The 13,027-nt window shown below is 42.5% G+C and overlaps 1 protein-coding gene and 1 non-coding gene across 5 annotated transcripts in view; one reads left to right on the top strand and one right to left on the bottom strand.

Moving 5' to 3' along the window:
* Window positions 1–13,027, bottom strand: part of APMAP (adipocyte plasma membrane associated protein) — a 34,705-nt gene that overhangs the window by 5,044 nt on the left and 16,634 nt on the right. For 3 of the 4 annotated variants that reach the window (XM_036109995.2, XM_036109996.2, XM_078056850.1), the window contains 5 exons: window positions 6,904–6,996; window positions 5,322–5,438; window positions 4,055–4,229; window positions 3,315–3,449; window positions 2,674–2,866 (listed from right to left, as the gene is read on the bottom strand). In XM_036109995.2, the coding sequence (XP_035965888.1) occupies window positions 2,674–2,866; window positions 3,315–3,449; window positions 4,055–4,229; window positions 5,322–5,438; window positions 6,904–6,996 (713 nt within the window). The remainder of the gene's footprint in view (window positions 1–2,673; window positions 2,867–3,314; window positions 3,450–4,054; window positions 4,230–5,321; window positions 5,439–6,903; window positions 6,997–13,027) is intronic. The other variant, XM_036109999.2, reaches the window with a different exon arrangement.
* On the top strand, window positions 7,429–7,532 carry LOC118547025 (U6 spliceosomal RNA). Its single transcript, XR_004922898.1, has one exon. It is a non-coding gene; the product is annotated as a U6 spliceosomal RNA (small nuclear RNA).

Here is a 13,027-nt window from a genome sequence, read left to right as displayed (position 1 = left end):
TTGTCTGTTGAGGGGGACTAGGGCAGTCACCTGCCAAAAGCCATTAGCACATGTAGCAGCAGATCCTTTCTAGAAGGAACCCGGGCTCCTGGAGAAGTGGTCCATTACAGAGCTGGGGCATGATGAGCCTGAACAACGTGGGTTGCCAGAAAGCCAGGAACCACTCCAAAAGCAGTAGGGACGTGGGCAAAGGTCAAGGAGCCACACTAAAGGGGCTCCCACTGGTCACAGCCAGACGATTTGAGCCTCAGAATAAATAATGGCAGTAAGAGACTATAAACCACTGAAAAAACTGGCAACCATGAGATCACACTGATGTTTACTTATTTAGAAAGTACCTCCCCACAAAATACTTGTTAATTACAAATGGGAAAAGAGTGACTTCACCATAGAGAAGCCCACATTCACCACTGAACCAGGTGGCCAGTGCTGCCACCACCCATATGGGACAAGCTGATATCACGTGCCTCCTGACAGGACACACTGAGAACACAACTTCTGTGGTCTTCCTGCCAGAGATGTATAACCTAAATCTAATCATGAGAAATGCTGGATGACCCACACAGAGGAACATTCTACAACATAACTGACCTGTAATTCTCAAAAAGATCAAGACTGAGGAGCTGTTCCAGACCAAAGGAGAATAAAGAGACATGACAGCTGAAGGCCACACCTCAGCCTGGGTCGAATCCACGAGGGCAACTGCCCAAACCCTGATGATGACAGGGCATTAGGTCAGCAACTTACTAGCAAATAGTTCAGGGAAAGGAATTCTTTGTTACCCTCTTGCTACTTTTCTAAGTCTGACACTGTCTCAAAACTAAAAACAAACAAAAATCCTCCACGACTTCAATTATAGTTAGAATAAGATCTAGGCTCTGTGGCGTCTGCAAGGCCTATGGTCCTCTCCCACTGCTCTTGATCTGCCTCAGGAAGGTGCGGAGCTCTCCTGTGCCAGGAACCATGTCACCACTCTAGCCCCTGCTCACACTTGTGGCCTCAGCTCTCTGAGCACACATTGCTTCCACAGTAATTTCTGAGCACCCACCTAGACGCTGTTCTAGGTGCTGGGAACAAAGGAGCGAATGAAACAGAAGAACACCTGCTCTGATGGAGCATGCGTTCTGTCGGGGGCGGGGGGGGGGGGCGGCAGACACACCACTACCACCACCGCTCCACTGTGGGAAAATGGACATGTACAGAAAGAGAACACCTACTGAAGTCAGCTAAGGGCATTATACGCATATTCCTGTTACACTTTTTCAGTACCTAATGAAAACAGAACCATGCTGTTATTCTTCCCACTTGAAAGATGGAGGAATTGAGGCAGAGAGATCACATCATTTGCCCAGGGTCCCACAACTGGCCTAGCCTTCTTCAAAACCCCTGCACAAAACAAAAACAAAAACAAAACAAAATAAAAAACAAAACCCTGTCCTTCCTCCCACCTCACCATTCTGCCTCCTCCTAGGTCACAGTGGGAACAAATGCTGGCTCTGGAGCCAATGAGGCAAAGAGGAGGAATGTATTATTTTTGAACAGACCAGGATTTTCCACAGTGACCCACAGAACTTGCAACAAAACTGAAGGCCATGGGCCAGCCTGACAGAGCAGGTGCCTACAGCCCCTCAGCAGGGCCCAGACACAGGGCCCAGCACCGTACAGACTCAGGAATTGCTGCCTGGTACCTTCCAGGGCCTTAAGTTACAATTATTTGACTATATCTATTCACTATTCAATATCCAATCTCAGTTTCCAACATCTCTTCAGCCTGTGAAATGGGGCTTGCTGGAAATGAAGATTTCTGCATGATGGAAGCACCCATATCAGCAGGTTCCTCATCCACAGTGCTAAACATGGGGAGCTACACTGAGGGCATTTCATGGAAGTCACTGGGGGAAAGGCTGTGTTAAGAGGTCTGTGGCTGGCCCTTGGTGAGGGTGAGTGATTTTTTTTGTAACGAAAGAGTTTGGTGTGCTAAGAGGTCAAAGGTCAGGATCCTATGGGGATGGAGGAGTATGACTGACAGGAAGGTTTCAGAAGGCAGGAGGAGCCAGGGCGGGATGGGGTCCAAGGAAAGTGCGTCTTGACGTGTGGCCGCAGGAAGGCGTGCCTGATAACCATTTGAGGAGGAGCAGCACTGTGGTCTGCAGGGGCCCCATTTGCAGGCCAAGTTGCAGGGTCTGTGGAGAGGGGAGAAGGCCTGAAACAGCCATCACAAAGGGGCAGGTGTGACTGATAGGACATGATGGTGAGGGTGATGGTAAAAATACCCAGACAAGGAAGCCAGAAGGGTAACATCAAAGGGTTCAAGTGTTTCAATCTACATTTCAGGCTGAGGCAGAAAACATGTATTAAAGAAGTCACTAAAAGTGGGGTGCCTGGGTGGCTCAGCCGGTTAAGTGTCCAACTCTTGACTCTCGATTTCAGGTCGGGTCATGATCTCAGGGTCATGAGATTAAGCCCTGCGTCAGGCTCCACGCTGGGTGTGGAGCCTGCTTAAGATTCTCTCTCCCTCTGCCCCTCCTCTGCTCACTCACACTTAAAAAAAAGTCACTAGAAGTAGTAAATATTATAAGCAGCACGAGAATTTTTAGAGCTCCAAAGGTCAAAAACGATCGTAATTAGATGCATTTTCATTTTGTTTTTTGGAATTACAGTTTTCATAGTTACCTTAAAAATCATTCTTTTAATATAGGGTCTCTCAGATAAGAAATCCAACATAGAAAACCCAGGGTTGGAGCGAATGGTTGCCATGCCGACCCAGTACCCTCCAGAGCTGCTGGGTCGGATGTTGTCTGGAAATCCAGGCAGGTTCTCCACGAACAGATCAGCCCCTCCCTTCATCAGGCCCGACAGGTAGAATCTGAAAAATTCACCCAAGCAAGTGGTGAGCAGAGGTCCCCGAATGTAAGGAAAACTTTTAGCCAAGCACCAAAATGGTCCTAATCCCAAGTGATTTACAACTGTAAACGCGCCCACCGCAAAGGAAGACACCAGATGGTGAAAGGGGCCCTCACCAGCCCGGGGCACAGCCAGGAGCAGTAGCAGGGAGCCCGGCACCCCCGGGAGGAAAAGGGACCCAGGATGTGTGGTCAGCATTAAATCAAGACCCTCCCAGACCACAACTTTCAGCAGGCTGAGATGGAGGAGAAAGAAAAGGCACCCCTGAATTTTACTGCTTCCATTATCACACAAAGGAGAAGGTGCCCTTCCCCATCTCCAATCATGTAGCTCGACATCTCCCAGCAAGCCAGGCTGGGCCACAACGAGCTCTGGCGCACCCCCAAAAGCTCGGCAGGGGCCGCACGCACCTTCTTATCCTCGCCATTGTCGTCTCGGCCACCAGGACAAAGTCCTCCGCGGGAGAAAGCTGCACTCCGTTAGGGAACCGCAACTGGTCCAGTAAAACCTTCACTTCCTTGGTCTCCGTGTCATACTCTAGTAGGCTGTGGGGCGCCAACAGCAAATGCTCACACGGGAGAGTCTGTGGCCCCTGCCACATTGGAGCCTCACTCCCTTCTGAGCCTCAGGCAGGGGGCCTGCAGAAGGGGATCCACCTCATGCTGCAGTGACAAGGCCCCTGGTGGTCCTCCGCCCAGAGCTGACTCCAGGCTGGCCCCTGGGGGCCTTCCCATCCAGAGCAGACCCCAGGCATCCTCTTCCAGAGAACCCCCCACTCAGTTCTCTCACCAAGCCGGGAACTGGCTCAGCACCAGGGAGGGCCCCCATGGCTCCAGCCTCAAAGGAGTTCCCCTTGGGAGGGATGACCTGAAACGGAGGCCAGCCTGGGAGGTGTCCACCCAGAGTGCCTAGACCACATGCTCAGATAGACTGGCCTGTTTTAATTTCATTTTTTCAAAGAGAAAGTGAGAACATCTTGTTCTGTTGTGTTGCATCCATCACCCGTTTCCAGGAGTCATGAAAGTCCTATCTCAAAAGCTGCAATATTATGCTCAGAAACACTCCAATGACTCCCACAAATAAGCTCTGCCAAAGTCACCCTGCCTGACTGATGATCTCACCGAGCAGAAGATCTGAAGTGAACACTCACCGCCCATCATCCGTTCCCTCCATAACCAGAAGCAGATAATCTCGTCTCTGCCATTTGCTGCTAGAATCCGTAAAATAAATCTTCCTCCCATCCTGAGTTATTGTAAGATCATTCACAAAGGACATTTTCCTCCCCTCAATGGGTGTCTCAGAGGAGATCAGCAGTTTCACTTCACCTGAGGTAGAAGAAAGAAAAGGAGAGAGGGAGGAAAGGAGGAAGGGGCAAAGAAGAAAAGAAAGAAGGAAATAATAATGGAAGAAAGAAGGAAAGGAGGGAGGAAGAGAAGACCTGTTTTCATTCTAAGAACTTGTATGTCAATAATTTCAAAGTCTCAATCAGCCTACCTGATTTAAAAGGGAAAACTAAAATGAGCTTCTCCATGTCATTCGCTAGTAGATTTATTCCCTCTTCCAGTAAAAAACAGTGTTTTCCTTTCTTTTAGCTGTTAGGTGATTAATGTTTTTACACTGACTTCATTAACGGCAAAATCCTTCCTCTAAGGATAAGGACCTCTTCCTTTCACCAAGACCAAATGACTTTTAAAAATCTATCAAGAATCTTAGATGAAAGGCAACTGTCTTTCGGGTTGCTTGAGAGAAATACAAAATGCTCCATTCATCCGGTGTTAAATATGGGAACAGTGACAGTGGTAAACTTTAAAAACAGGAGAATAACCATTTATGGAGTACTAAACTGTCCCCATGTACAATCTCATTTAAACCCTCCCACAATCCCACAAGGCAGGCACTACCATTAGCCCAGTTTCATGGGTGAGTAACCTGTGCACAGAGAGGCTAAGCACCCGCACAGTCCCACAGCCAGCCATCAGCAGAGGGGGCCACCCAGAGCCCCAGCCCCCTCCCCCATGATAACAGATTCCTGCATCGTACAAACTCCTCTGCTGAAGCACGTACTGGGAGAAAAACGCGGGAGGAAGCAGACAAAGAGCAAAGGGACAGACAGAGAACAAACAGGAAGACAAGACAGAGACACAGGAAAATAAACACAGAAAGAGGAGTTCTGACATTTGGAGGAATAGACCCTGTGGCTAAAACACAAACAGGAAATTAGGGGATTGACCAAATGGGGTCATGAGTTACATGACAGCTGATATACGCAGGCAATACTTCCAGGACGATTCAATGAATAAGAAAATATTAGAGTCTCCAGTAGATTGTACTGAACAAATTCTATTAAATCCACTTATGCACATATTGTTTAAAACATCTGAAATCATCAGAGAAGGAAATAAGGCATTGTTACGTACGTTTCCAGGGATTTACTTCAAATAGTCCCTTATACGCATCAGCCACAAAAAGGGTTCCATTGGGCCCCACCCGGATGCCCAGGGGCCTCCCACAAGCAGGCTCATCATCTCGAGTTTCTAGGGAAACAAACGGATAGGAAGCAGTGGCTGGTCCCAGATTCTACCTGTGCCTCCAAGTACCTCATCCATCCCTTCCTAAATATACATCATGCTGTTCAGAACAAAAAAGGATATGGCATTAGAAACAGACCCATCCCCTAGTATTCCAGCCCCCTCAGAACTTATGACAACTGTCTGGTGTATCCAGAGGGACCACCTAAGAATATGGATCTGAACATATGAATAGCAATTGGTATCCAAGAATTGTGTTCATATTAGCATCCTGAGACTTGAACAGTTAACTCAGGGACATCATCAGGACCCAGGCCCCAACTCCAGAATTCCCTCAGGACCTCAGTAATTGTGAGTTTAATCCCGACTGCCTGACCTGAATACTCTGCGCATCTAGGGCCTTGGCAGTTTTCCCTCCATCTGGCTTAAAGGGAGAGCTACTATTTTATTCCTCAGATTAATACCTGTACCCTTTTTAAACCTATGGCAATGCATATTTATTGCAGGTGTGTTTAACTGCCGAGCTTTATATATGCAGGGATGCTTCTGTAAGCTGCTAACTGCAGAGGTGTTTACAGCAGGGGTGCTTACTGCAGGGTGCTTTCTGCAGGGTGCTCAGTGCAGGGTGCTTTCTGCAAGGTGCTTAGTGCAGGGTGCTTTCTGTGGGGTGCTTACTGCAGGGTGCTTACTATAGGGCACTTACTATAGGGCTACTTACTGCCAAAATACAGTGGAAAAGGCAGGTTAAAAAAACGAATGTAGAGTATGATTCCATCACAAAACCAGAGTACTCATGAACAGAAAGAGATCTGAAAATCTATGCCCTAAAATGTTAAGTTATATCTGTGAAGACTCTGAGGTGACTTTTACTTTCTCCTTTGTAGCTCTGTACAATGAAAATGCATCATTTTTACAAAAGCATTCTAGCTATTAAAAAACAGTAACTACTAAGAAACCTGTGGGCTACCAGGTTTTAAACAGTGAGATTCTTCTACTCTAATTGCCCCAAACCTGAGTGACATAAGGGTGTTTTCACTCTGAATGACACTGCTGAAATGCCTGAGCAGGAACGATATTTCAGCGTGCAAGTAAACCAGAGCCAACTGCTCTTCCACAGCAGCACTCTGACAATGGCTATTAATCTTCTTTAAAGTGACCTCAAGAGTGAACACGGGCCCCTATGGAATGGCAGGGGTGCAAGGCCCGTAAGGTAACTGGCAGGTGCAGGGGCCACTGCTTAGTTGGCAAGCTACACCTGCACGGTGACAGTCAGGTACCATGAGGTCCAGGGACCACACGGCAAATGAAGAGCTGGTGGCAGCACTCAGGTCAGGCTCTGTCTGCCAGGTGGTTGGGGCTCTTCTTCTGCAAGGATGAACCTGACTTCTAGGAAAATTAAGCTCCACACAGCCATTCAGCACCTTTCTCAATAACCACAGACATATATCAGGGGGTGCTGTCACTGACTTACTGCATGGGCCTGAACCAAACTGGGCGATGGTCTCTATTTCACCATTTTCAAGTTTTACGATCCGGCCATCTGCCGTACCAGTAAACATCACATCTGTTTAAAAAAATAAAAAGGAATAAGAGAGTTACTAGATTAGCCTAAGAACTGTGATCATGCTGCCTTCTACAACAGAGGTGGCTTGTTTGTATTTTTCATCTCTAGAAAGAAAATGACAGCTTTGAAGATGAAGGAGAAGTGATGTCTGAGTCCTTAAAGCATGCAGTGATAAAACCATGGGGGCCTGGGGCACTGGCACATGGGCTTGAACCTGACATTGGAGCAAGGGCACAGAAGACACCAGTCAGTGAAAAAACTGTGAGGATTTTCCACTCTCAAAAGAGCGCGGACTCTCGGGCTAACACTCGGCACTCAGGGACATGTGTTCATGTTCGCCTCACGTCGATGTCTGCTGCTGACACTGATTATACCCAACTAAAGGGGAAGAACGGCTAAGAAGTCCCTTGGGATAAAACTAAAGCACATTAAGTGCTCAGTTCATCAGCACATGTACTACACTCAGAACAACACAGAGATTAGAATGGCCCCTGCACAAAGATGACATGCAAATTCGTGAAACATTCCACAGTTTTTGAATGTATATGGGCAAACTCTAGGGCAACTACTAGAACAATTTTTTTAGAAAAAGTATAATTGATATGCTAAGCAAGAAGACAAAATGGAATCCTATAAAATGGTCAATTAAAACTATAAAAGCTATACTTGTGGTGAATATAGCATAATGTATAAACTTGTCTAATCACTAAGTTGTACACCTGAAACTAACACTGTGTGTCAACTATACTAAAAAACAAAACAACACAAAATAAAAAACTATAAAAGGCAGAGAGTGAAGACAAAAATAGGAACAAAAAACCAAAGGAACAAGTAGAAAACAGTAACAATTATGGTAAATATTAACCTATATCAATTATCACTTTAAACATCAATGGTCTAAATATACCATTAAAAAACAGAGACTCTCAGAGTAAATCAAAAAACAAGACCCAACTACATGTTGTCCATAGGAAACCCACTTTAAATACAAAGACACACATAGATTAAAAATAAAGGGATAGAAGATATACCATGCCAACACTAATCAAAAGAAAGGGAGTAGCTATATTAATCTCAGAGCCAACTTCAGAGAAAAGAACATTATCAGAGATAAAGAAGAACACTACATATAGTAAGTGGTCAATCTTCCAAGAAGACATAATAAGCTTTAATGTGTATGTGCCTGATAACAAATCATCAAACTCCACGAAGCAACGCTGATAGAAATGCAAGAAGAAATAGATAAATATAAGAGTTGAAGACTTAAGCATCTCTCCATCAGAAATGGACAAGTTCTAAAGACAGAAAATCAATAAGGACATAGTTGAACACAACAGCACCATTGATCAACTGGATACAACTGACATCTATCAATTGCTCAACCAAATACAGCAAAATACATATTTTTCTCAAGCTCACATGGAACATTCTAAGCAAGACAGACCACAATCTGGGCCATAAAACATACCTTGACAAATTTAAAAGAATAGAAATCATATATTGCTCTCAGACCACAATGGAATTAAAATACAAATCAATACAGAAAGATGGCTGGAAAATCCTGAAATACTTAAAGATTAACACACTTCTAAATAACTCACAGGTCAAAGAAGAAATCTCAAGAGAAACTGAAGAACATCTTGAACTAAATAAAAATGAAAATACAACTTCTCAAAATCTGTGGGATGCAGTGAAAGCACTGCTTAGGGAGAAATTTATAGCATTGAATGCATATATTAGGAATGAAGAAAGATCTAAAATCAATCATCTAAGTTCCCATCTTAGGAAACTAGAAAAAGAAGAGCAAAGTAAACCCAAGGTAAGCAGAAGAAAGAAATAATAAATAAAAATTAGAGCAGATATCAATGAAATTGAAAAGAGGAATCAAAAGAGAAAAATCAACAAAACCAAAATATGGTTCTTTGAAAAGATCAATAAATGATAATCTATTAACCAGGCTAAGTTAAAAAGAGAGGAGATACAAACTACCAATATCAGAAATGAAAAACAGAACATCCCTACAGACCCCATGGACATAAAAGGATAATAAAGGAATATCATAAACAGCTCTATGTTCACAAATTTGATAACCTAGATGAAATAAACCAGTATTTTGAAAAACACAATCAGCCAAAACTCACACAAGAAGAAACAGACTATTTGAATAGGCCTGTACTATGGAAGAAATGAATCAATAACCAATAACCTTCCAAAACAGAAAAACCATAAAGCTTTCACCAATGGGTTCAGTGATGAATTCTACCAAACAATTAAGGAAGAAATGACACCAATTCCCTACAATCTCTTCCAGAAAATAAAAGAAGAGGGAATATTTCCAAACTTATTCTATGAAGCCAGCATTAGTCTAATGCCAAAACCAGACAGTCATTACAAAAAACTATAGATCAAGATCTCTCATGAACACAAATGCAAAAATCTGGCTCAGTTGGTTAAGCATCTGCCTTCAGCTCAGGTCATGATCCCAGGGTCCGAGAATTAATAAGTGATTATGGCAATCATGCTCCTCCCTCCTACCTGCTTCTCCATCTCCCTCTGCTCCTCCCCGCCCCACCCCACACCCTTGCTCGTGCTCTCTCAAATAAATAAAATCTTTTAAAAAAAAATTATTAAAAAAAAAGAAAAACTAAATTATCAGAACAGTCCAGATGAGGAATTTGAATAGACCAATATTAAGGGAGGATATTGTATACATTGTCAAAGATTAGAAAAGGCACAAGCAAGCACAAAATAGAAATTATAGCCCAATATCACTTATGAATTTAGATACAAAAATTCCAAATAAAACATTAACAAAGTAAAAAAAAAAAAAGAAAGAAAATACTTAGGTAGTAATCCATAGTATCAACAGGTTAGAGAAAAATCACATGATCACATCTACAGATGCAGAAAAGCCTCTGACAAACTCCAACACCCATTCATGATAAAAACTTTCAGCAAATTAGGAATAGAAAGGCACTTGCTCAACTTGAAAATACCTACAGCTAACATCATAATTATTGGTGACAAACTTGGAAGCTGTCCCACTAAGATGAGGAAAAAAGCAAGAATGTCCCCCCCTCACCACTCCTTCACAATACTGTACTAGAAATCCTGGCTAATGCAGTAAGAGAAGGAAATAAAAGGTATACTGACTGAGAAGGAAGAAATAAACCTTTGTTCACAGATGATATGACTGTCTATGTAGAAAATCCCAAAGAATCAACAACAACAAAAAAACTTCTAGAATTAATAAGTGATTATGGCAAGGTTTCAGGATACAAGGATAATATGCAAAAGTCAATTACTTCCCTGTATACCAGCAATGAACAAGTAAAATTTAAAATTAAATAGAGAGTAGCATTTACATTAGCACCCAAAAGAATAAAATATTTAGGTCTAAATATAGCAAAATATGTACAAGATCTATATGAGGAAAACTATAAAACTCTGATGAAAGAAATTAAAAAACTAAATGGAAAGATATTCCAGGTTCATGGATAGGAAGATTCAATATTGTGAAAAGGTCAGTTCTTCCCAACTTGATTCATACATTCAAAGTAATCACAATCAAAATCCCAGCATTCTGTACATATCCTAGAACTGATTCTAATGTTCATATGGAGAAGCAAAAGAAGAAGAACAAAGCCAGAGGTATGACACTACTTGACCTCCAGACTTACCGTAATGCTACAGTAACCAAGACATTGTGGTAATGGCGAAAAAATTAAGACAATAATTCCATGTAACAGAATAGAGTCCAGAAACAGACCCACATAAATTAGTCAACTGATGTTTCACAATACAATCTACATAATATATTGTAATACAATGGAGCAAAGATTGTATTTTCCCCAAATGGTGCTGAAACAATTGGACATCCACATGTAAAAATTAATCTAGACACAGACATTACACCCTTCCACAGCAGTTAACTCAAAATAGACCATAGACCTGAATATAAAACACGGAAGTATAAAGCTCCTAGAGGAGAACATAAGAGAAAATGTAGGTGACTTTGGGTGTGGTGATGACTTTTTAGACACAACAATAAAGGCATAATTGATGAACAAATAACTGTGAACTTGGACTTCATTAAAACAAACTTCTGCTCTGTGAAAGACCCTGTCAAGAGAGAGAAAACAAGCCTCAGACTGGGAGAAAATATTTGTAAAATACACATCTGATAAGGACTGTTATTCAAGATATACAAAGAACTCTTAAAATCAACAATAAGAAAACGAACCCAATTTTTGGGAGACGAACCATGAGAGACTATGGACCCTGAGAAACAATCTGAGGGTTCTAGAGGGGAGGGGGGTGGGAGGATGGGTTAGCCTGGTGATGGGTATTAAGGAGGGCACGTTCTGCATGGAGCACTGGGTGTTACACGCAAACAATGAATCACGGAACACTACATCTAAAACTAATGATGTAATGTATGGTGATTAACATAACATAAAAAAAAAAAACCTTGAAAAAATGAAAAAAAAAAAAGAAGAAAATGAACCCAATTTTTAAAATGGCCAAAAGCCTTAGATACCTTACCACAAAAGATAAGCAAATAGAAAATAAGCATATGAAAAGATGCTCAACATTATATGTCCATTAGGGAATTACAAATTGAAACAATGAAATACCACTACACACCTCTTAGAATGGCCAAAAATCTAAGACACAGACAACACCAAATGTTGATGAAGATGTAGAGCAAAAGGAACTCTCATTCATTGCCGGTCAGAATGCAAAATGGTGCAGCCATTTTGGAACACAGTCTGATGGTTTCTTACAAAACTAAATATATTCTGAAAATCCAGCAACTGTGTTCCTTGGTATTTACCCAAATGAGTTGAAAACATAAGTCCACACAAAAACCTGCATGTGGATGTGTATAGCAGCAGCCTTATTCATAATTGCCAAAATTTGGAAGTAACCAAGATGTCCTTCAGTAGGTAAATGGATAAACTGGTACATTCACACATGGAGTATTACCCATCAACAAAAAGGAATGAGCTATGAATCCATGAAAAGACATGGAGGAACTGTAAGTGCATATTACTAAGGGAAGGAAGCCAATCTGAAAAGACTACATGCTCGTGCTACATGATTCCAATTATATGACATTCTGGAAAAGGCAAAACTATGGAGACAGTAGAAAGATCAGTGCTGCCGCAGGTTGCAGGGTGGGCAGGGATAAACAGGTGGAGCACAGAGGATTTGGGGGGGATTTTTAGGGCAGTGAAACTACTCTGTATGATATGATAATGGTGGATACACATCATTCGTACGTTTGTCCAAACCTACAGAATATACAACACCAAAAGTAAGCCTTAAGGTAAACCATGGCCTCCAGGTCATAATGACATGTCAGGGTAGGTTCATCTACCATGTTCCACGCCGTTGCTGAGTGCTGATAACAGAGAGCCTGTGTATATGTGCTGGTGGGGGGCAGGGTATATGATAAATCTCTGTTCCTTCCCCTCAATTTTGCTATGAATCTAAAACGCTCTAAGAATCGTGGAACACTACATCAAAAACTAATGATGTACTATATGTTGGCTAATTGAACATAATAAAAAAATGCTCTAAGAAATAAATTTTATTTAAAAAAATTAAAGTATGTTAATTGGTGATCACTCTCCCCCGCACCCTCCTGAGGCCAGTGCCTCCAGCCCCAGGACAACTTCCAAATGAAGCTGGGAAGCAGCGGCTCCCTGGGGGCCTCCCTGTGGTTCACACCTGCAGGGGGGTAACGGACCCTCACTGTGCCTAACCAGAAACGTCAGAGAGAGAACCACCAACTCCTTTAAGGGAAAAAGGCAAACCCCGGTGCCATGGAGCAATAGGGTGTCAGCCCAAGAGGAAAAGGGAGGGGACAAGAGAAATATTCTCTTTGAAAGGTAACAGAAAAGATCACTTAACTCCTAGGAGTTCCAGTTTTAAATATCAATTTTGATTTTTCACCAAAAAAACAAAATTTGTTACATTAATAAATGTCAATGTCTTTTGAAGAGAAACTCGAGGTTCTACCATG

Source organism: Halichoerus grypus, chromosome 10 (genome assembly GCF_964656455.1).
Source record: "Halichoerus grypus chromosome 10, mHalGry1.hap1.1, whole genome shotgun sequence".
NCBI classification, from domain to species: Eukaryota; Metazoa; Chordata; class Mammalia; order Carnivora; family Phocidae; genus Halichoerus; species Halichoerus grypus.
Note: the sequence above shows the minus strand (reverse complement) of the source record. Positions and strands in the feature narration are given on the sequence as shown.